General features: G+C 46.6%; 1 protein-coding gene across 1 annotated transcript in view; it reads right to left on the reverse strand.

The window, feature by feature from the left end:
- Positions 1 to 24,940, reverse strand: part of UBASH3A (ubiquitin associated and SH3 domain containing A) — a 113,380-nt gene that overhangs the window by 24,798 nt on the left and 63,642 nt on the right. The window contains exons 9-12 of the mRNA XM_069203581.1: positions 18,336 to 18,428; positions 13,071 to 13,215; positions 5,576 to 5,682; positions 879 to 988 (exon numbers count right to left, since the gene is read on the reverse strand). Coding sequence (XP_069059682.1) covers positions 879 to 988; positions 5,576 to 5,682; positions 13,071 to 13,215; positions 18,336 to 18,428 — 455 coding nt within the window. The remainder of the gene's footprint in view (positions 1 to 878; positions 989 to 5,575; positions 5,683 to 13,070; positions 13,216 to 18,335; positions 18,429 to 24,940) is intronic.

Here is a 24,940-nt window from a genome sequence, read left to right on the forward strand (position 1 = left end):
TTCAAACCTCAAGTTTCACCCAGTGCCAAGTCACCCGACTTCACCCTGGCCATCAACCTAGTCTTCAAGGAGCACATCATCAAGAAAAGGAAGGCGGTCTGGTACCAGCTCTCTCTACTGAAGAAAGTAAAAACAATGCTCCCAGGAAGAGACTTCAGAGCTGCCTTTCAAGCCCTTGTACTCTCTCATATCCCCCCTCAAGGCCATTCAAGAGCATTCTACATTCTGCAGCTCATCTTACTAAGAGTATGAAGAAATATGACTGGATTACCCCATCTTCAAGGACAGGAGGACTCCACTACCCCCTTGTCAGCCTGCATCATTCTCTACCTGGCTAAGGTCAAATCACGTTCAAGGCCATGTTTATAGGGCACAAAGCAGAATTCTCTAACTCCCCTGAATTCATGGCCAAGGAATTGGTACGGACCCCCCTGAGATAGGATCTCTCTGCTCACCCGCATATTATCATCAGACTGAGATGAAAAGTTGCAAAACCAAAAAGGCAAGGCAACAGGATCTGCAGTCACGTGTCCACCAACATCTCTATCTAGCGTGACCGCCCCAACCCTGCTATCATTCGGGATGGAGCTGAAGACGCAGCCACGTCACAGCTAAGTGACAGTCACCTCCACTCTGAGAATCCAGCTTCCAGTTCAGTCACTCATGACTGTTCCTTGCCTTGGACCCTATCCATGGCTAGTTCAACATTATAGACATGTAAATAAATAAACATATACATTACTTTACTCAAATTCAAGAAGTCAAGAATCTGCTTCAATAAATGTAGTCCTGCTTGTGGCTCAAGTCATTCCCCTAGGAATCACAAAACATTTTTTTGTTTCTGAGGACATCTTTTATTTAATCTCTGAATATCTTACCTTTCGAACCAACTGAGCGAATTCGCTGCTGTCCTTCGGAGGAAGACCTAAGACGGGCCGCGTGAGGGAATCCAGGGCTGATCCATGGCCTATGATGAGGATATCACCAGCTGGATGTCAAACAAGGAGGCAAGGAAGGAAAATGGGTTCTAGGAACATGAATGTTCACAAACAATAACAAATTCTTTCCCTGAGATGACAATTCTTTGATATGCCTGCTACTAAACAACTCTCTTACAGTGTTCAGTACAAAACATGAAGTTTATGGGTATTACGGTGTTTTTACAAAAAAACAAACATTTGGATCTGGGAGATCAGAACATCTGCAGTCCTAATTCTCAATTGTTCTGCCAAATCACTGAAGCAGGCAATGACTACTGAGAATCCAACATTGTCTTGGATTCCTCCTAGGTGGGCTTTAGGCTTGGTAGGAGCACAGAGGAGGTAGCTGTTTCCAACCTGGAAGACCACACAATGGAGGTTCATGAGGCTTTATCGCTGCCCGGATTCCCTTGGGCCTGTTGATTGCCTTCCACGCCATTGTCCATCCACTCTTCTTTCATTTGGTTAGTTTGTGGGATGCAGGGCTCAGCACTTAAGTGCATTACATCATATCTCACTGGATGAAGTGAGTGTTGTCACTGGCTTATGATTCAGCAGGGATCCCCTAGCATTACAACTACCAATGGCAACCACTTTTTTGGCTAAAGCGTCACACTTTTTTATCAACGCTAACAGCACATTATTTGCCTGAAAGCATCCCCTCTAAGATAGTCAACAATTTCTTTATGCTCCTTCCCTGCCTTGATTAGACGATGGACAATGTTTGCACATCAATCTCTTGATGTTAAGTCGTACCAAGACATAGGTCCTCCTCAACACATGTGATCTTCCACTTTAAGCCCCTCAGTTCTGGACAATATCTATTGGCACTTGCCCACAGCCAGGAGAAACAATGAGAAATCCTTGCTGCCACACCCTGAAGGTGCTGAGAAAGGTCTTCACATGGCTGCAAAGCAACACCAGAAAAACAGTCACTCATGCCCCGTCACTAGCAGGTTGGACTACGGGAACACCCTCTATGCCAGGAACACCAAGCAACTCACTAGAAGACTCCAGACCATTCAGAACTCATCAGCCAGACTCATCCTCCCACACAGAACTCAGACACACCACAACTCAGGGAGCTTCAGTGGATACGTATTTGATTCAGGCAGCTCCTGTCTCTTGCGTACCCTCCCAGACCGGTCAAGCACATCCTTTGTATTATGGTGTCAGCAGCATGGTGCTGTAGATTTGGAAGTCTCCTGTCAGAGAAGACCCAAAGCAAGGGCTCAAAAGAGGGGCAGGCTGTTCCTACTTTAATACCACACAAGCTGTTGGTGGTAACACCATTCAACCTGTTGGTGGTAACACTTTGAGAGAACAATCATGCAACAAAGGGCAGAGGTTTCCCTGAACTTGAAAAGGACCCCCTTTGTCATCTCCTCCAGTGCCTACAGTTTGTTGCTCTTCAGAGGCCTCAGGAATGCTTTGGAGAAGCTCTGCACTAAACCTTGCTGCCTGGGCCCTCTTCAGCCACAAACTTATTTACTAAATATACAGATCTAAAATGGGTTCCTGGGCTGGCACAGTCAAGCACAGCCCATACCCTCCATGCTCATCCTAATGGAGCTACATTAAGTAAACATACATGCACCATCCATGTCACATGTATTTTGAGTGAAGGAGTGCTGCAGGACACTCACAGGCCACAGTGAATAGGAGAGGCCAGTAGGGATCTCTTCCTGCCATGTGACACATTAAAAGTCTGTCCTGATGCTGTAATCAGTAGCTGCCACCTCTGTCAGTCCTCCACAGCCGGTGAGCTGATAGTAGTCATGTTCAGTCCATAGGGTGCACATGGTGAGCCCTTTCAGATCACAGAACCTAGCTCTGGGTCACATTCTGTTTGCCTTTAGTGTACACACATGATTATAGGTGTGATGAGGGCAACAAATTGAAAAATATTACCAGAAACTTGCAACGGAGATCTCAGGGCATGGGTGCAAGCTCTCCAGAGCCATGTAGGGTACCATTATCATCCCAACTAATTGCAAAGGATTATAGGTTATTGATAAGTTAGTGGAACATCACTAGTATGTCTGATGTTGAGACGTGAACTGCAGCTACAAACATACAGTGATAACCAGTTACTTTAACACTGGGCTGCAAAAGTACAGAGTAGGGAATTGGGACAATGAAAAGGAATAAATCTTGTGTTATAGACTTTCCACAAACTTTTGTCTGTTGGTGAATATGTGAATTTGTCAGGTGGGGGGGGGGGCAATGAAGGGCATATATCAGCTGGGCTACCAAACAGTCAGATATGGCATCAGAAACTTCTGCTTAAGATATTAGCACCTGAAGAAGCAAGTGTTGCCTGGACATATCCTTCACGGCATTGGAGGACTGGAAAGTCAAGATCAGACAGGATGTCGTCGACTGCCTGGTGCCACCAGCGCTCCAGATATGAAGAAATGTAATTAATGCTGTTACATGTATGTGAATCACGAGTTTACACCAAGGTCCTCAAATATTGATTTTGAGGGATGTGACAGATTGGGACTATCTACCTTGGGACCATTGACTACACAAAACACATTAAAATCCTATGCTGAACTTCAAGAAAAATATAAACTTCTGAGGTCGCAATTTATAAATACCTATAATTTTGGCTTCCAATATCCCTCTATGTGGCTCATTTAGACACACAGGTGGAGATGCAATGGACGTGATGTTGAACCTCTGTCCGGCTCCACCACACAGGTGAAAGAGTAATGGACCTTACGCCGAACCTCTGTCCGAGTCCACCACACAGGTGGAGGTGCAATGGACCTTATGCCAAACCTCTGTCCGGCTCCACCACAGAGGTGAAGGTGTAATGGACCTGATGCCGAGCCTCCGTCCGGCTCCACCACTACACAGGTGAAAGTGCAATGTACCTGATGCCGAACCTCTGTCCGGCTCCACCACACAGGTGGAGATGCATTGGACCTGATGCTGAGCCTCCGTCCGGCTCCACCACTACACAGGTGAAGGTGTAATGTACCTGATGCCAAACCTCTGTCCAGCTCCACCACGCAGGTGAAAGTGCAATGTACCTGATGCTGAGCCTTTGTCCGGCTCCACCACACAGGTGAAGGTGTAATGGACCTGATACTGAACCTCTGTCCGGCTCCACCACTGAGGTGGCGGTGCAATGGACCTGATGCTGAACCTCTGTCCGGCTCCACCACACAGATGAAGGTGCAATGTACCTGATGCTGAGCCTCCTTCCTGCTCCACCACTACACAGGTGAAGGTGCAATGGACCTGATGCTGGACCTCCTTCCGGCTCCACCACAGAAGTGAAGGTGCAATGGACCTGATGCTGAACCTCTGTCCGGCTCCACCACACAGGTGAAGGTGCAATGGACCTGATGCTGAACCTCCTTCCGGCTCCACCACTACACAGGTGAAGGTGCAATGGACCTGATGCTGAACCTCCTTCCGGCTCCACCACTACACAGGTGAAGGTGCAATGGACCTGATGCTGAACCTCCTTCCGGCTCCACCACACAGGTGAAGGTGCAATGGACCTGATGCTGAACCTCTGTACGGCTCCACCACACTGGTGAAGGTGCAATGGACCTGATGCTGAACCTCTGTACGGCTCCACCACACTGGTGGAGATGCAATGGACCTGATGCAGAACCTCTGTCCGGCTCCACCACGACAGTGACAAAATAGGAGAAAGGGATGAAGATGAGAGAGAGAAAGACAGCAGCGGGAAGGACGTACAAAAGGACTTGGGGAGGGATGTGGGGCCATAAATAAGAATGCCAGGCAGAGAATGGAGAAAGGAGCGAGGGAGAAGTGAAAGACAGAAGAGGGGAGAGAGATGGGAAGGGGATAGGGATGAGAGTGTGAAAGGGAGAACAGAGATGAGAGGGATGGAGAGAGGGAGAAGGGAAGAAAAGACAGGTAGACTGTGGGACCTGGAAACTTGTAAGCAGAGGCAGAGCTATTATTAATGCAGCAGGTAAAGGGACACCGGGTCCCAGGATGGGAGAGGCCCACTGTACCCCAATTATGTCTGTATTTTAATATGAACCTGGTTTGGGCAGGGGGCAATTTTTCTTGCTAGCACCAGAGCTGAGGCGCCCAGGGTAGTGCTTAATTTGAGCCAGTGTTTTCCAGTGCTCAGTACCGGCACTTAATTGTCAACACCAGCAATTACAATAGTCTGCCACATGGTGGCGCTGTTTGTCTAATTATAGATGAGCAGAACACCACTTGGTTAATAGTTCAATGTATGTTAAAAAGGAATCATATCTGATGCCCAAGACATTCTTATAGATTTGGGGGCCTGGAATAGTCTGAATTGTCACACTTGTAAGAGTTTGATGGTCAGCAGTTGTGTTGGCTTTGTCATTGGCAGCGCCGGAAGGGGCAATGGGTGGTGCAGGCTGCATCGGCCTCCTGACGAAGGCCCCGGTACTTAATTTTTTTTAGAACTTAATCACTGGCCCAGGCTACGCCCCTAGTTTCAACTTAGATCGTAAGAGCGTGTTTGATAAGAGTATAAACATGTTTTACTTTTAATGCCTCCGACATAATATGTGTTTTACACGTGCTGAGGGGCTGTACTCTAAAACAGACAGGTGAGGAGTTACCTTTCTGGTCACAATTTCGGATTATTGATTTCACGGCCGCAGAGCATCGGTTTGTGAAGTCTTCATAACTTTCAGTTGCAGCTAAAGAGGAAATGGCAAGGCTGGGTCTGAAAGAGAAAAATAGCAGACGTCACTGGTGACGTAGGTACCCATGTGTAAACATAAACAAAACACACTATTTATCATGTGAAGGCCCAGGTATGAAGAGTCGATGCCCTAAACTGTGATGCCATTCATGGAGTTCAGGAATACTTGTGTGCCAGACCCCAGGGCTCTCAGGGATGTATCAGGGATGTCCGTGTAAAGGGACAGAACTCTTTACTTTCACTCTTGGAGTGTAGGGGCCAGATGTACGACCGTTTTTAGCGGTCGCAAACAGAGATTGGGCCCATGTGCGACAGCTAAAACTGCCTCTGACATGTACAAACCCTACTTTGCAAGTCGGGAGCCTATTACCCACTCGCAAAATAGGGTTTGTGCCTCGATATTAGGAAGCATGCCATAGATGTCCCTTCCTACTAGCGAGTTGCAGGGGGATTTACAATTGTTTTGCAATCGGAATGTAGTCGCAAAACAATCACAGTTTATTGCCTACTTCCGCTTTGTGAATGGTAGCAAAAATGTTTTTAAGAGCTGGCAATAGTCCCACGGACCACTGCCTACCCTTAAAAAATTAAACATAACCCATTTTCCTTTAAGGAAAACGAGCTGCATTAAAAAAAAAGCTGCTTTATTTAAAAGCAAACAGCAGGCTACCATCCATGTGTTATTCCCCATTCCCAGTGGGTCGCAAATTGCGACTGGCCTCATGAATATTGATGAGGCAGGTCAATTGCAACACCACTGGTAATAGTTAAATGTGCCTGGGACACATTAGTACATTTCCTTTTACGACTTACAAATTGCGAGAAGCAAAATTTGCAATTTGCAAGTCACAAAAGAAAGGTAATGGTTGTGCATCTGGCCCTTGGAGTGTAGAAATCACACAAGTCCTCTGCACGGATACTAAGGATTGACTCACCCTCTCACATCTACTACATTACATTAAATCACTACAAACCTACACTGAAGCAAAGATAGAGCTTAAAGGTAAACACAACACATCTCCCCCCTTGAATAACAATAAAACTTACAAAACAACATAAAACTAAATATCAAAATATGATATACTCATACAAAGTAGTCCTATAAATACTGATGACGCTTAATTTCCCTTCACACACCTCCCTCCTTGAATAACAATGAAACACTATATTTAAACTTACAAAATAACATAAAACGTATACAAAAATATGATATACTCGTACAAAGTAGTTTCCCAAACACAGAGAACTTTTAATTTCCGGTCACACATCTTCCCTTGAATAAAAATAAATCACTATCCTTAAAACTTACAAAATAACATAAAACGTATGCAAAAATATGATATACTCGTACAAAGTAGTCCTGTATATACCGAGGATGCTTATTTCCCGTCCTCATCCGTTAAAAGAACATACAGTACTATGGGGCATATTTAAGAGCCCCTAGCGCCACCTTAACACCACCATAGCCTAATTTATTTTACCCTAAGGCGTAGCTAAAGTGACTTTTTTCCAGCACCCTATTGAGAAATTGGCGCAATGCATGCTTTGCGCCTCTTTGTAATCTATTGTGCCACATTATGCCTGGGCCAGGCACAATATATGCAAGGGGGGTGTTCCGGCACTAGGAGGCGTGCAGAAATGGCGCAGTGAAATTTAACAGATTTCACTGCACCCTTTGTGGAGTCATTTTTAACGCCTGCTTAATGCATGCATTAAAATGACGCTCCCATAGAATCCTCAATTTTTTACGTTAGTGTAAATCAACCACTTGAACTTTCCTGTATATCATCACCATTTTCTTCAACACCGTCCTGAATCTCAGCACCATTTGCTTCATTACTCTCTTCCCCTCTATTCACCGGGCACTCCTCATCCAACCATCTGAGATCACCCAGCTCCCCTTCCATCTTATTATGATGAACACCACACTTTACTCCCTTGTTGCACTTCACAAACCGACTTAAATACCATACTTTACCATCACTCAATCTTTCAGAGTTCTTAAATAACTCCATCAATCAATCAGTATTTATAAAGCGCAGCTACTCACCTGTTAGGGTCTCAAGGCGCTGGGGGTGGGGGGGAGGGAGTGTAGCATGTACTGTGTACTCCATGACTTCTAAGGGCTCAGAAAATGTATTCTCCCCATTCTTGACCTTTGTGGGCAACTTTACACGCACCACATCTCCTCTACTCAAATGAATAACTTAAGTTCCTTTCCTGATAATCCTTATAAATCTTGTGTGCCTTTACAATATTCCTTTTCACAACTTCAGGAGACCAATGCATTAGCCCTGTATTCACCATCCAACTCTGATTATCTTTCGTAAACGGAAATGTACCTCTCATGATAGTGAAAGGACTATAACTGGTAACAGTGGGAGTGGTCTGATATATCCATACCATTTTATTACACTGACTATCCTATTTAACTTCTTGTCCTTTGCCATTTGTAACACTCCCTTAGTCACTTGATTAAACCTTTCCACTTCACCATTACCACTCGGGTGGTAAAGTGAAGTAAATTTCTATTCCACATCATTACGCTTGAGAAAGCCTTCAAAATCTTTACTCTTAAACTGCAAACCATTATCTGAGATAATTCTCTTGGGTAATCCCTCTCTTTGAATAATTCCATCCAAAAATGTGATCACATTCTCCGTATTAGCGCACTTTACAAACGCCAAATCAGGACATTTAGAAAAATAATAATTTGCCACAACACAAACATTACTTCCTCGTCTTTCTCGCACATAAGTCCCATTATGATCACACCAATAGTTTACCATGTCATCTGAGGACATGGCAAAGGGCACAAATGTGGTTAAATGAAACATCAGTTCCTGGCCTCCAATAACATTAATTTACCCTTTTTTTTATTCTTAACAATTTCTAAATGACCATCATGACAAAGGTGTACAATTCTACTCCTCAAGGTTTTAGGTGGTAATCAATGACAATTCTCCATGCACTTTGCAAAAATTCTGATATTCTTCAGTTCGATTCTTTTTTTCCGGCCATCCTACTTTCAGAAAACTTCCTTACATTTTAGATATTTCATCATATTTACTAACAACTTACCATTTCTATCCTGTAATAACCTCAAATTTTTCATTACCAGTCTACACCACATTTATTTTTTCTTTAACATACACAGGAACCTCATCCAAAGGTAAAGCCACCTTGGTTCTCATCCCTGGGAGATATTGAATTCTATACCGGTAGTCTAACAATATCAAGGACATTCTTGCAATCCTAGGGTGTAAGCAAATAATCCCTCAGTGAATAACGCTTTTTTAAGGGGCTTGTGGTCACACCTCACCTTCACATCAAAACCCCATACAAAGTTACTGAAATGGGCCAGTCCCCATTCAAACACTAAAGTCTCTTTCTCTTTAACAGAATGGTGCTCCTCCACTGGAGACAAGGCTCTGGAGGCAAGCACTATTATTTGATCTTTTCCTTTGAAATCATTTTGACTCAATACTGTCTTTGCAACTAGCATCTGTGGTAAGGATACAGTCTAATTTAGGGTCAAACCATGTAATATCCCAGCAGTGCAAATATTTTCCATAATACTTTCAAAGTCATTCTGTAGGTCTTCAGTCCATTCAAATGTATTCTTGTATTTCAAAAGTTGACATAAGTTGTAGGTCTTTTCAGAAACATTCCAGACAAACTTAGCACATAATTCAACTAATCCTAAAAAGGATCCTAAATCATCCTTATTCATAGGAGCAGGAGCTTTTCTCACTACCTCAAGCAACTCTTTTTTAGGTTTGATTCCTTCAGTTGTTAATTCATGCCCTAAATAGTTTAGAGCCTGCATCCCAAACTTACATTTTGAACATTCAACTGTCAATCCACACTCACTCAACTTCTCCAAAACATCTTTCACTCTATCATTGTTCTGTTGCCTATTCTTCCCAATGACCAGAATGTCATCATAGATGAAGCTAGTACCTGGCATACCTTTAAATAATTTACAAATAGGTTTCTGAAAAACGCTGGCATCAGAAGCAAGACCGAACAACATTCGATCATAACAAAAACAACCTATAGGTGTCATAAACATTGTCAAAGTCTTACTATCCTCATGCAAATTCACCTGATGGTATGCTGATGACAAATCTATTGATGAAAACCACTTTACGTCTTTTGTTAAGGCCAGCAGTTCAATAATTTTAAGCAGGGGAACATTTTCAACCATTATGTTACTGTTAAGATCTTAGATCCACGCACAAACAAATTATCCAATTTGCTCATCTAGCAACTACCAATGGGGCAATCCATTCGGCTGAGTCCACCTGCTTGACGATACCCTCCTTGAGTAATCTTCGATCTCATTATTAACTTCATCTCTTAAACTCCAGAGTATATCTCTGGGTTTATGTAGTTTGGGAACAACATTTTTCCTCAACAAAATCTTATGTGAGCATCCAACTAAAGAACCAATTCCTCCGGAAAGAAACTTCCGGAAATGATTCCTTAAATACAGTATCAGATCTTTCACTATTCCATAATACTAAGAATTGTTCCTGGCTGTTGGGGTCAAGAATGATGTGTAATGCTCTCTGATCCATCCATCCTCACACTGATGGGTTTTCTTTGACAACATACAATCTGCCCATGGCTTTCCTCCCTTTAAATTCAAAACTCACTTTCCCAACCTAGGAATGGGTTCTCCTGTGAAACTTTTTGGCATTACATCAGAAGGAACTAATTGCTGTCCAAGTACATTTACACATTTTTCTTCCCACACACTATGGTCATTAATGGTGTAAGGGGAACCTGACTATGCTATCAAAATTCTAACACCCCTAACTTAATATCACACACAGGTTTATTCCTAAATTCTTTTGTAAGAACATTCACACTGACATTAACATTCCTTTCTTTTATTCGTAGGATACAGTCATTAGTAAGAATACAGCTTTCTTTGGCAGAACCATTGAAATCTGATTCTTGTTAAGAATCAGGCTTGATAATAGTCACTTTCTTACTAGAGTTATTTTTTAGCAAAGTGTCCCTTTATCCCACAAGGACAACTCTTATTGCATGCCATGTGATCTTTACTCCCACATCTTTACCGACGCCAGTCCTGAGACTTAAACTTAACCTTTTTGCTTTCATCATGTGAGTGTGTCACATTTTTTTCTTTTGTTTTACTTTACCAACAACATATTCTTGGTTGTCTCTAGGCTTACGCACAAGTGCCTTAGCTCTCCTTTTTTACAACAGCAACTACATCAGAAAGTGTTACTTTTGGAGACTAGTGAAAGGGATGGTACCATATTTAAGGAAGCATTTCTGGGAAAATTGGTCCTTTAGTTGGATACTTACATAAGATTGTGTTGGTGAAAAATGCTGTTCCCAAAGAAATTTTGTCTGATTTGTCAGAGGAAACTCACTAACCTGGATATCGTTTCTGATTTAAATCCTATGCTTGGACATTATTTGCTGATATAGAAGAGTAAAACCCTATGAGTAGACATTGGGGGTCATTCCGACCCTGGCGGTCATGGACCGCCAGGGCCGGGGACGGAGGAAGCACCGCCAACAGGCTGGCGGTGCTTCAGGGGCAATTCTGACCGCAGCGGTAAAGCCGCGGTCAGAAAAGGGGAACCGGCGGTTTCCCGCCGGTTTTCCCCTGCCCCAGAGAATCCTCCACGGCGGCGCTGCAAGCAGCGCCGCCATGGGGATTCCGACCCCCTTCCCGCCATCCTGGTCCTGGCGGTAAAAACCGCCAGGAACAGGATGGCGGGAACGGGTGTCATGGGGCCCCTGGGGGCCCCTGCACTGCCCATGCCACAGGCATGGGCAGTGCAGGGGCCCCCTAACAGGGCCCCATAATGATTTTCAGTGTCTGCCTAGCAGACACTGAAAATCGCGACGGGTGCCACTGCACCCGTCGCACACCAGCAACTCCGCCGGCTCCATTCGGAGCCGGCTTCATCGTTGCTGGGCTTTCCCGCTGGGCGGGCGGCCTTTTGGCGGTCGCCCGCCCGCCCGCCCAGCGGGAAAGTCAGAATGACCGCCGCGGTCATTTGACCGCGGTGCGGTCTTCTGGCGGTCTCGGCCCAGCGGGCGGTGCCCGCCGCCCGCCGGGGTCGGAATGACCCCCATTGTCTTTTATCTATCAGAGTAAAATCCCACTGCTGGACATTCAGTCTGATTTGTCAGAGTAAAATCCCACTAATGCCTTGATAGTCTCACTGTGGTGTCAGTATGAAACCCCCTTGCTGGATCTCTCCCTGGATCTCACTTTTCCTCTCTGTCCCTTCTCTCTCCCTTTGATTTAGCTGTTTAAATCCCCATGCACAGAATTAGCAGTTGATCTTTTTCCAGGTTAAATGATAATATAGAGCCCAACCCTCGAACAACTATTTGCCTGATTTAAGGAAAGTGACGCTGCACCCAATGCAGCACCACTTTCCTTGCGCCCCTTAGCGCCACCTAATGCAACCATGTGTGCGCTGTAGGTAAGATACGGTGCACCATGGCGGTAGTTAGGGAACTAGTGTAAAAAATGTTGACGCTAGTTTGGCGCTTTGCAGGATTAGCATCAAAACTTTTGACTCTGATCCTGCAAAGCCCAATGGGAGCCTCTTTTTAACGCCTGCTCTAAGCAGGAGTTGAAAGTGCCCAAAAAATTACGCAATGAATTCTCTTAGATTTCTTTGCGTCAATTTTTCAGCCCTCCCAGCGCCAGAACGCCCCCCTTGCACACATTATGCCTGGCGGAGGCATAACGTAGCACAAAGGGTTACAAAGTGGCGCAATGCATGCATTGTGTCGCTTTGTAAATTTGGTGTGGTGATTTTGGCCTCGCTCGGCCACATTAGCGTAAAAAAAATGACGCTAATGTGGCGCAAGGAGGCGCTAGGGCCTCTTAAATATGCCCCTAACTACTTTGACTTGCAGGCACATTTTTGGAGCACACTCTCTCCTGAGTCAGGCATTTGCTTCTACTGGTAGACAACAGACGTTCACTAATGCCCAAGCCAATGGTACTCATTGTATTCACCTCTGAAGATGAAAGGCTGAGCAGATGGTGTCAAAGATCCCTGCAGCAGATGCATTAGCCCACCGAGCCACCAAACCTATATGAGTTTGTACACAGACATCCACTTTCCACTGGTGTGGATTGATCTACACATATTCTAAAGAGATACAAAATCTGCATTGAAAGGCAGAACCTGGATTCCGTACCTCGTGGCACGTGGTTCTGTGCTTTATCTTTCAACTGTGAGGGCGGAAGACCTGAATTCAATGCACGGCTCCCCCAGTTAACCACATCGTGTGATCCTGGGCAAACCGCTGTATGCCAAAGGCTTCATCCAGTTTACCCCCGGTGCTGGGTGCTCTTAGTTTACAGCAACGCACCCCAGCGCCTGCAGCTCACGCACCTGTAGTCCGCATCCATGTGGTACCCGGCATCGCTCAGCTCTGACAAGGACATGAAGGGGGGGACCCCTCGGCTCGACTCCCACTTCGCCCACTCGAAGAGCCCGGGCTCCAGGCGGATGGGCACTTTCATGTGAACTTTGAGACCTGCAGTGAAGTGAGACAGACAGTACATTTTTCTGTTAAAAGTATTTTCCTTTGGCGCATCCCCAGAAGATACAATCTATAGGTTACATAAAAAAACGCACGATTGCCCTTTATTTGTATAACGCTGCTTGAACCGTAGATGACTTCAGGGAACTGTTGCTAGATGTTCACCTTGACATATACAGACGCAGGAGAGCATTTGCACAAATATTCAGGAGTGTAAATATTCCAGTCACCTCTGGTGGCTGAATACACAGAACAGGGTGAACAGTACCCTGGGCGTCTTGGCGCTATACATGTTCCTGACGGAAATCGTCCTCTGTTATTCTCTCTCACCAACTCCCATCTGAACAGCTGTGATGGGTTTGGTGTGATACTTCACTCTCCTTGAAGTAATGAGCTGTATGTGTGTTATGTGGCAAGTCTTCAGTGTCATGAGGTCATCAGGGCTTCCTTTTTTATGGGCGAGCGCAAATCGCTCCGTCCCATGCTCTAATCTCTGTTTGGGCTTCCAACCACGTCCATGTCATGTCAGTCACTTTCATTGGTTCGTGGGCTTGCCTTTTAAAATCCGCTTGCTTTCATTTGAGAAAGGCATGCATACGTCATGCCTTTTCCAGTGTTTAGCCCACCTACAAAGCACCGGTAAACTACTGGAAACATACGAGGCTCGATGTTTTCAGCATGGTGTCCGGACTACTTTATCTTTTTATTTTCCACGCAGCACGATCGCACTGGGGTTTACATGGCGCAATCGCGCTCGGTTTTTCTGTTTTCAATTTCAGCGAGATCGCGCTGCATTTTACATAGCGCAATCGTGTTGTGTTTTTTTCTTGTAATTTATGTGGCAAGAAAAGTTCGGTTAGGAGTTTACAAGGCTAATAGCTCTAACTCAAGCAAATGCGAGACCTGTTGCATTGCAAATGCTTGTTTCTATTTTCTTTCCTGTCTTAAGATGGGCTGTTTATTGTCAGCAAGCTCTTTAGAGTACCAGGATGCTGAAGGATTTGGCTTGCACTTGCATGTTTTAGTTGGTGTGTGGATGTTAACATGGTTTTTCCCCCAAAAGTTTTGAAGTTATTTAGATGGTTCTTGGATATAGAGCACAAGCTTTAGGTTGTGTGTACACAAGTCTTTGAAGGATATGAATGTTTGGTCTTTCCTTTAGGATGGACCTTGGTTTGTTGGCAGGAGACTGAGCAGTGAGCCAGGGATGTTGAAATGACTGGTCCAGTCCAGTGGTATGGGGGAAATGTTGGTGGTGTTGAGCAGACAAGGCCAGGGATGTGACCTTTGGAGTGTGTTGGTTGTGTGACATTTTATACTGCATTGAGTTTGTCAATGAGAATGATGAGGGCGTGTCTTGTTTTCTTTGAGCTTGCGTTGTCTAAGAGTTTCAGGTCACCAAAGATGATGCTGTGGGCATGTTGAATTTACAAGGCAGTGAGGAGATCTGGGAATGAGTCAATGAAGTCCTTGCTCTGCCTGGGAGGCCTCTACTGACAAGTCGGTAGCATGATGGAGTTGTGTGTTACTTGCTTAGGGAGCAGGACCAGGAGGACTTATGGATGACAGGAAGGCCTTCCTATGTGCAAGGTCTACACAATGGATGCTGTAGCCTGTGCGAAGAAGGACATCTAGGAGTGAGGATGTGGTGATGAACTACGTTTCTGTGATGAAGAGGGAATCGAGGTTGTGACGGGTGATGAGGGCTGCAATGGCTGGTGCTTGGAGTGCTGCAGAGCGAGCATTAATGAGCATAAGTTGGAATGTGTGTTCTGTAGTTGGAAGGTACGGTATAGTGGGATGAGGTTAGACCTATTTGTTGCAAGGACGGTATTTGAGTGCTTGTGCCATCTAGTTCTGGGCATGAATCTAGGCATTGGAAGTATGGAGTGCTTGGGGATGCACATGATTATATCTTACCCTGCAGATGTGAGTGGGAGAAAGGTTCTTGTCCAAGGCATTTGCCCTTGTCTGTGCCTCCCCTTTTTTGTGGATGCCCTGAGGACTTGACTGAAGTAGGGAGAAGACAGGAAGTGATGTCACTTCTGTGGAGATGGATGATGGAGAATGAGGTCTCCTTGACTGGTTACTTCTTTTAAAGACATTTTTGTTAAAACACAGTGATATCACTTCCTTTACTGCCACACGTTGGAAAATGCAGTGATGTCACTTCCTGTGCAGATGGATGAAGGGAAATAAATGGAAATAAAGTCCACTTGGCTGGCTTCTTCTTTTAAAGATGGTTTTGCTTGGAAAACAATATGTCACTTCCGATACAAATGGATACTGGGGAAAGTATTAATATAACTTTCTAAGGAGATGTATATTGGGTAACAAAGATTGCTTTCTTGGGTTCTCCTTTTAAAGATCATTTTAGCAGGAGATCAGTGAAGTCGCCTCCTGTTGAGATGGGTGATGGGGAATGAAGTGCATTTCCCTGGCTTCCTCTTTTAAAGATGGATTTGGCTGGACATCAGTAATTTCCCTTCTTGTACAGTTGGACATTAGGAAATGCAGTGGTATCACTTCCTGTGGAGATGGGGGGTGGGGATTGAAGTCTGCTTGCCTTGCTTCTTCCTTTAAAGATGGTTTTGATGAGAAATCAGTGATGTCACTTCCTGTGGAGATCGGTAATGTAAAATGACTTCTGGTTGCCTGGCGTCATCCTTTAAATACGATTTTGGGAAAAACCGGAAATCTTATTTCCTGTACAGGTGGATGCTGGAATGTGGAGTGATGGCACTTCCTGTGGATATGGAAGATAGGAAATCTGAGAACCTGTCCACTGTCTCACTGTATCTTCCTTCCTTCCTTCCTTCCACGAGGCACTCAACTTTGCAGAAGGAGCACCACTCACTTTACCTGTCACCTGGACTAAAGTTTAAAGCCTCGAAGAAAGAGGCTGTAGTTGATCACTAGTATGAGGCGTGAACTCTGCTTAGTACTACAGTTAAATGCTCAACCTCACCATGGAAGAGGTGTCAGCTGCCAGGGGACACTACTTAGCTCAGGGAGCTGCCATCCAGGACACATTGCTCTGCTTCAGCGCGTGGGGTGTTCTGCAAGATCCTGGGGCGGACTGCTTTCACAGCCACCACCACCAGTGCACCACGGATCCGCCTTTCAAACACTTCCACTCCTCACTCATCGCCCTGTCTCAATACACCTCACAAGAGACATTCTGAAGACTACTCTGGACTGTTCTGCGGATGGTGATTTGGTTACCAGGTGCCACTTGTGTGTTCCTGTGTTCTTTTATTCCCTGTATCATGTGTCAACATAGGAAGGCCGTGGAGGGATTTTACTCCTCCCTAGTGCTCAACGTAAAGAGATCACTGGTATATGTCAGTCTGTACGTCTGCTGCCTTACTGCCCAGTAATTAAAGCTGTAGAGAAGGTAAGGAGCGGGTAAGCCCACAGTGAGTCACAGGATAAACTGGCGCGACACTTAGGACATCCTTCAGCCTCTCCTCCTCAGGTACATCTTGGCTTCTTGATGCAGAGGTTTCAAACACAACATGTCCCATGGGCCAGCAATGACATGCGCCGTCCAGATGGATGGTGGAGCGTACCCGTGCAGGATGCATGTTAGACAAGGGGCTGTGTGTGCCTCCTACACTTCAGCGAGTAGATCCTATACATTGATGTGTTCACATGAGCAGCACAGTGTGTTTCATCTTTGATTATTTGAGCAACAGTGTCTTTACCTGCTATGTGTGGCCTGGGCAGTCTGACATGACCACGCCACACAAGCAGCTTGGTCTAACACGTCTTCATTTCGCTGCTTGGAACTGCAAACTCAACATCCTGAACAAGAAATCTGTTCACCACACCCCAACACTTACGTCACAGTTCTACGGAGTCCATCAGGAACCAAAGGGCCCCGTGGTGGCTCTCACAAGACACCACACCATGTCTGCATGTTTAATTTAGTTCACTTTTTCATATAGCGCGGCTCGTCCTGTGATAAACCTCGGTGTCCTTTGCAGAAGGAACGATAGCTTGGGGTCTGGTTCTCCAGACTGGTGGTGACCACCACCTGCTTACAATAAGGTGGGAGGGGTTTGAGGAAGGTGGCATAAAGAGCAGAAACGCATCGGGAGGGGAGGGGAGGGAGCAAGACGGGGTTCGCAGAGAGCGGGACAAAGAGGAGGAGAGGATTGGGGAGGAGAAGGCGGGACTTGGTGGACTGGATTATAGGCTAAAATCGAGTGTAACAAGTCCTGGAACTGAACAAGGTGTTGAAGACTTGGTGACGAGCTCCAGAAAGACGGGGCTGCATCCGGGGAGGAGTGGGGGGCAGCTCTGGGGGTTCAGAGCTTCATGGCTTCACGTCTGAAGACCTCTGTTCTCTTGAAGTCTTAGATCCCTTGAGGCAGCTGGCAAGCGGTTTGGTGTTTGTGTGTGATGGAGTTTAATGTGATGCAGGCAGGCTTGAGTTTAAGCCTCACTTCATTTGGAAGCCAGTGTAGGGCGCGATAAATGGGTGTGATAAGGCTGAAATTGTTGGCTTCAGAAAGCAGTGTGGTGGCCGAGTCCATCAGTGCATGAGGGGGTCAGAGGTGAGAGTGGGGCGGGGGGGGGCAACAGAGTGCAGTTCTAGCAGAGAGTTGTGGTTAAATGTGGATCCACGGCGGTGACACAAGTGAGTGAACTCTGGTCATTGTGTTGTGTCCTGGAGTCTATCCTAGTTTCCTCTTGTGAGCCTTCGAAACGTCTTAACCTGTGTGAGCCCCAAAGGATGAAATGTGGGTCCGCTCTTTACAACAATATCTTCATCCATTGGTTTGTGTCATGTGATGCTTTTGTACAAGGTTTTAAAAAATAAGTCATCACAAAAGAACCCATTGTTTTTATTGAACATCTTTAGAGATCCCTCCATGCCTCCTATGCACATATAAACACAGCCATGATAATATCACGACAGTGGACACAGCCACGATAGTATCACGACAGTGGACACAGCCACGATAGTATCACGACAGTGGACACAGCCACGATAGTATCACGACAGTGGACACAGCCACGATAGTATCAGGACAGTGGACACAGCCACGATAATATCACGACAGTGGCTCCAGATGTTAACAGGGCAGCTTCTCTCTCACACTTACTCTGCAGGATGTGGTGAGCGGTCTCGATGCAGCGCAGGGCCGGGGCCGAGTACACGCAGCCAATGGCGAGCCCTTGCTCCAGCAAAGCATCTCCTAGAAACAAGCAGAGACCACAAACTGCAAAGGTTAACTCACGTGACATTCTCATGTAGGGTTGTGTATGTACTACAGTCTGTAACACTGAGACCTCACAGCACAGGCTGTGTTTGTATGATAATCCGTAACACTGAGACCTGATAGCAGTCTCGATGAAGCGCAGGGCCGGGGCCGAGTACACGCAGCCAATTGCGAGCCCTTGCTCCAGCAAAGCATCTCCTAGAAACAAGCAGAGACCACAAACTGCAAAGGTTAACTCAGGTGACATTCTCATGTAGGGTTGTGTATGTACTACAGTCTGTAACACTGAGACCTGACAGCACAGGGTTGTGTTTGTACTACAGTCTGTAACACTGAGCCCTGACAGCACAGGGTTGTGTTTGTACTACAGCCTGTAACACTGAGACCTGATAGCAGTCTCGATGCAGCGCAGGGCCGGGGCCGAGTACACGCAGCCAATGGCGAGCCCTTGCTCCAGAAAAGCATCTCCTAGAAACAAGCAGAGACCACAAACTGCAAGGGTTAACTCAGGTGACATTCTCATGTAGGGTTGTGTATGTACTACAGTCTGTAACACTGAGACCTGACAGAACAGGGTTGTGTTTGTACTACAGTCTGTAACACTGAGCCCTGACAGCACAGGGTTGTGTTTGTACTACAGCCTGTAACACTGAGACCTGATAGCAGTCTCGATGCAGCGCAGGGCCGGGGCCGAGTACACGCAGCCAATGGCGAGCCCTTGCTCCAGAAAAGCATCTCCTAGAAACAAGCAGAGACCACAAACTGCAAAGGTTAACTCAGGTGACATTCTCATGTAGGGTTGTGTATGTACTACAGTCTGTAACACTGAGACCTGACAGCACAGGGTTGTGTTTGTACTACAGTCTGTAACAATGAGACCTGACAGCACAGGGTTGTGTTTGTACTACAGCCTGTAACACTGAGACCTGACAGCACAGGGTTGTGTATGTACTACAGTCTGTAATACTGAGACCTGATAGCACAGGTTGTGTTTGTATGATCATCCGTAACACTGAGACCTGATAGCAGTCTCGATGCAGCGCAGGGCCGGGGCCGAGTACACGCAGCCAATGGCGAGCCCTTGCTCCAGAAAAGCATCTCCTAGAAACAAGCAGAGACCACAAACTGCAAGGGTTAACTCAGGTGGCATTCTCATGTAGGGTTGTGTATGTACTACAGTCTGTAACACGGAGACCTGACAGCACAGGGTTGTGTTTGTATGATAATCTGTAACACATGAGACCTGATAGCAGTCTCGATGCAGCACAGGGCCGGGGCCGAGTACACGCAGCCAATGGCGAGCCCTTGCTCCAGCAAAGCATCTCCTAGAAACAAGCAGAGACCACAAACTGCAAGGGTTAACTCAGGTGACATTCTCATGTAGGGTTGTGTATGTACTACAGTCTGTAACACGGAGACCTGACAGCACAGGGTTGTGTTTGTATGATAATATGTAACACTGAGACCTGACAGCACTCTCGATGCAGCGCAGGGCCGGGGCGAGTACACGCAGCCAATGGCGAGCCCTTGCTCCAACAAAGCATCTCCTAGAAACAAGCAGAGACCACAAACTGCAAGGGTTAACTCAGGTGACATTCTCATGTAGGGTTGTGTATGTACTACAGCCTGTAACACTGAGACCTGATAGCACAGGCTGTGTTTGTATGATAATCCGTAACACTGAGACCTGATAGCAGTCTCGATGCAGCGCAGGGCCGGGGCTGAGTACACGCAGCCAATGGCGAGCCCTTGCTCCAACAAAGCTTCCCCTGGAAAGAAGCAGAGACCACAAACTGCAAAGGTTAACTCAGGTGGCATTCTCAAGTAGGGTTGTGTATGTTCCTTAGTCTGTAACACGGAGACCTGACAGCACAGGGTTGTGTTTGTACTACAGTCTGTAACACTGAGCCCTGACAGCACAGGCTGTGTTTGTACTACAGTCTGTAACACTGAGACCTCACAGCACAGGCTGTGTTTGTATGATAATCCGTAACACTGAGACCTGATAGCAGTCTCGATGCAGTGCAGGGCCGGGGCTGAGTACACAGAGCCAATGGCGAGCCCTTGCTCCAGCAAAGCATCTCCTAGAAACAAGCAGAGACCACAAACTGCAAAGGTTAACTCAGGTGGCATTCTCAAGTAGGGTTGTGTATGTACTACAGTCTGTAACACGGAGACCTGACAGCACAGGGTTGTGTTTGTACTACAGTCTGTAACACTGAGACCTGACAGCACAGGCTGTGTTTGTACTACAGTCTGTAACACTGAGACCTCACAGCACAGGCTGTGTTTGTATGATAATCCGTAACACTGAGACCTGATAGCAGTCTCGATGAAGCGCAGGGCCGGGGCTGAGTACACGGAGCCAATGGCGAGCCCTTGCTCCAGCAAAGGATCTCCTAGAGACAAGCAGAGACCACAAACTGCAAGGGTTAACTCAGGTGGCATTCTCAAGTAGGGTTGTGTATATACTACAGTCTGTAACACTGAGACCTGACAGCACAGGGGCTGTGCCTCACCTGTGATCTCTTATACTGAAATCTGACAGCACAGGGTTGTGTTTGTACTACAGCCTGTAACACTGAGACCTGATAGCAGTCTCGATGCAGCGCAGGGCCGGGGCCGATTACACAGAGCCAATGGGGAGCCCTTGCTCCAGAAAAGCTTCCCCTGGAAAGAAGCAGAGACCACAAACTACAAAGGTTAACTCAGGTGACATTCTCAAGTAGGGTTGTGTATGTACTACAGTCTGTAACACTGAGACCTGATAGCACAGGGGCTGTGCCTCACCTGTGATCTCTTATACTGAAATCTGACAGCACAGGGTTGTGTTTGTACTACAGCCTGTAACACTGAGACCTGACAGCAGTCTTGATGCAGCACAGGGCCGGGGCTGAGTACACGCAGCCAATGGCGAGCCCTTGCTCCAGAAAAGCTTCCCCTGGAAAGAAGCGGAGACCACAAACTGCAAAGGTTAACTCAGGTGGCATTCTCATGTAGGGTTGTGTATGTACTACAGTCTGTAACACTGAGCCCTGATAGCACAGGGGCTGTGCCTCACCTGTGATCTCTTATACTGAAGTCTGACAGCACAGGGCTGTGTTTGTATGATAATCTGTAACACAGAGACCTGATAGCAGTCTCGATGCAGTGCAGGGCCGGGGCTCGCCGATGGGGAGCCCTTGCTCCAGCAAAGCTTCCCCTGGAAACAAGCAGAGACCACAAACTGCAAAGGTTAACTCAGGTGACATTCTCATGTAGGGTTGTGTATGTACTACAGTCTGTAACACGGAGACCTGACAGCACAGGGTTGTGTTTGTATGATAATCTGTAACACTGACCTGACAGCACTCTTGATGCAGCGCAGGGCCGGGGCTGAGTACACACAGCCAATGGCGAGCCCTTGCTCCAACAAAGCTTCCCCTGGAAAGAAGCGGATACCACAAACTGCAAAGATTAACTCAGGTGGCATTCTCATGTAGAATTGTGTTTGTACTGTAGTCTGTAACACTGAGACCTGACAGCACAGGGCTGTGTTTGTATGATAATCTGTAACACTGAGACCTGACAGCAGTCTCGATGCAGCACAGGGCCGGGGATGAGTAGACAGAGTCAATGGCGAGCCCTTGCTCCAGCAAAGCTTCCCCTGGAAAGAAGCAGAGACCACAAACTGCTAAGGTTAACTCAGGTGGCATTCTCATGAAGGGTTGTGTTAATATTACTGCCTGCACTGAGACCTGATAGCACAGGGGCTGCACCTCCTAAAGATCTCTTACACAATAACCTTACATTGCAGTGGCTAAACCTCTCCTGTGATCTCTTATGCTGCGACCTGAAGGCACATGGTTGGGTTTGTATGATGATCTGTAACACTGAGGCCTGATAGCACAGGGGCTGTACCTCCCCTGTGATCTCTTATACAGAGATCGGACAGCACAGGGCTGTGTTTGTATGATAATCTGTAACACTGAGACCTGATAGCAAAGGGGCTTTGCCTCCCAATAATCTCTTACAGAAAGACCTGACAGTGCAGGGGCTGTGCCTTCCCTGTGATCTCTTATACTGAGACCTGACAGCACAGGGCTGTGGTTGTATGATAATCTGTAACATTGAGACCTGATAGCACAGGAGCTGCACCTCCCATTGATCTCTTATAGAAAGAACTGACAGTGCAGGGACTGAACCTCCCCTGTGATCTTTTATACTGAGACCTGACAGCACAGGGTTGGGTTTGTATGATGATCTGTAACACTGAGGCCTGATAGCACAGGGGCTGTACCTCCCCTGTGATCTCTTATACAGAGACCTGACAGCACAGGGTTGGGTTTGTATGATGATCTGTAACACTGAGACCTGATAGCACAGGGGCTGTACCTCCCCTGTAGTCTCTTATTATGAGTGTAGGAGGCTGGCCCTCTATGTAGTGTGCAAAGCCAGGCGCACTGTGCAGTGGGTCCAGGCAACCACACCATGGTTTCCAGAGGTAAAAATCAGACCACCTAATGCTCCAATTTGTAAGGTAGCTGGTCGCGCAGTTAGGCTAATCCGGGAGATGTGCTAAGTATTTGCTGTACTCACAAATCCAATCATGCTCCACACACACTGAATGAATAACTCGAGACCAGGATTTATGAAAATACTTCAGGGTGTTATATATATTTCAAGGCCAAGGCCCATATTTATACTTTTGACACTGAACTGCCCGAACGCAGTTCAGCGTCAAAAAGTTTTCCGTCGCCTAGCGCCATACCAAGTTGCCCGCTGGGCGTCATATTTATAGTATGACGCTAGCCGGCGGTAAGGCCCAGCTAGCGACATGGAAAAGGACGCAAGTCGGGCATGGGAGGCGTAGGGGGAACAGGGGGTTTAGCGTCAGAGGATGACGCTAGTACGGGCAGAGGCATAAATAATGCCTCTAATCAGACTAGCGTCATGTTTTGATGTTAAAACCCCATGGATATGACTCCTGTCTCAGTTAAGGCAGGAGAGATGCCCCCCAGCCCAATGCCCATGCCCAGGGGACTTGTGTCCCCTGGGCATGGCTATAGGGCACAGTGCCAAGTAGGGGGGGCCAAGTCAGGCCCCCCTATGGCACTTTGAAAAAAGATTTAAAATACTTACCTGGACTTTCCTGGGATGGGTCCCCCCCATTCTTAGGTATCCTGCAGGTGTAGGTGCGGGTTGATGGGGGTTGCCCCGGGGGCAGGGAAGGGCACCTGTGGGCTATTTCCATGGTCTCTGAACATGGAAAAAGGCCCACAGGTCGCCTAACGCCTGTCTATCCCCAGGCGTTAAATAATGGCGCTAAGCAGGCTTAGCGCCATTATTTAAGGCCCTCCTACTCCCGTGCGTGATTTTTGCACGGGAGGATAAATAAGGCGCTAGGGCCTTAGAGTCATTTTTTCCCGAGTACGCCTACCTTTCATCTCATTGACGCAAGGTAGTTTTCCGCAGGCAAAAAACGACTTTAACTCCAATATTTTGGTGCTAGACATGTCTAGCTCCAAAATATAAATATGGAGTTAAGTTTGTCTTTTTAGGTTTGCCGCAGTACACTCAGCCTGCAATGGGAGTGCTGGGTGCACCTGGGTGCAGGGCCCTAGAGGGTGGCACAATCAGTGCTGCTGCCCTCAGGGGCCTACTCTTAATATCTCATTCCCTGGGGATTAGGGTATCCATTTACTAGGGATTTAACAGTGAGATTTAAGAGTGTATCCAATTGTGCCAAGCTTCACAACAGATTTAGGGAAAGAGATCTGTCCCAGGGAACCTGGCTAGCAGGGTCCCTGGGCACTACCAGCTTCTAGGACACATCAACATCAGGCACAAAGTGGGGGGCTAACCATGCAGGACTCCTCTCAGCACAGGGCAGTGTTTGTATACAGTCTGTAACATTGAATCCTGGCAGCACAAGGGCTGTGCCTCACCTGTGATCTCTTACCCTGAGACCTGATAGCACAGGGACTGCGCCTCTCAATGATCTCTTATACAGTGACTTGACGGTGCAGGAACTGTGCAACTCTGTGATCTCTTCTACTGAGACCTGACAGCAGGTTTGTATGAGGGCTGTGTTTGTATGATAATCTGTAATACTGGGACCTGATACCACAGGGGCTCTGCCCCCCGAAGAGCTCTTATACATGACATTGCATGGGCTGAACCTCCTCTGTGATCTCTTATATTCGGACCTGACAGCACAGGGTTGGGTTTGTATGATAATCTGTAACACTGAGACCTGATACCACAGGGGCTGCGCCTCCTAATGATCTCTTATATAAATACCTGACATTGCAGGGGCTGAACCTCTCCTGTAATCTCTTATACTGAAATCTGACAGTACACGGATGTGTTTGTACTACAGTCTCTAACACTGAGACCTGACAGCACAAGGGCTGTGGCTCGCCTGTGATCTCTTATACTGAGACCTGACAGCACAGGGATGTGTTTGTATGATAATTAGTAACACTGAGTCCTGCTAGCATAAAGCC

The sequence above is a fragment of the Pleurodeles waltl genome, chromosome 8 (assembly GCF_031143425.1).
Source record: "Pleurodeles waltl isolate 20211129_DDA chromosome 8, aPleWal1.hap1.20221129, whole genome shotgun sequence".
NCBI lineage: Eukaryota > Metazoa > Chordata > Amphibia > Caudata > Salamandridae > Pleurodeles > Pleurodeles waltl.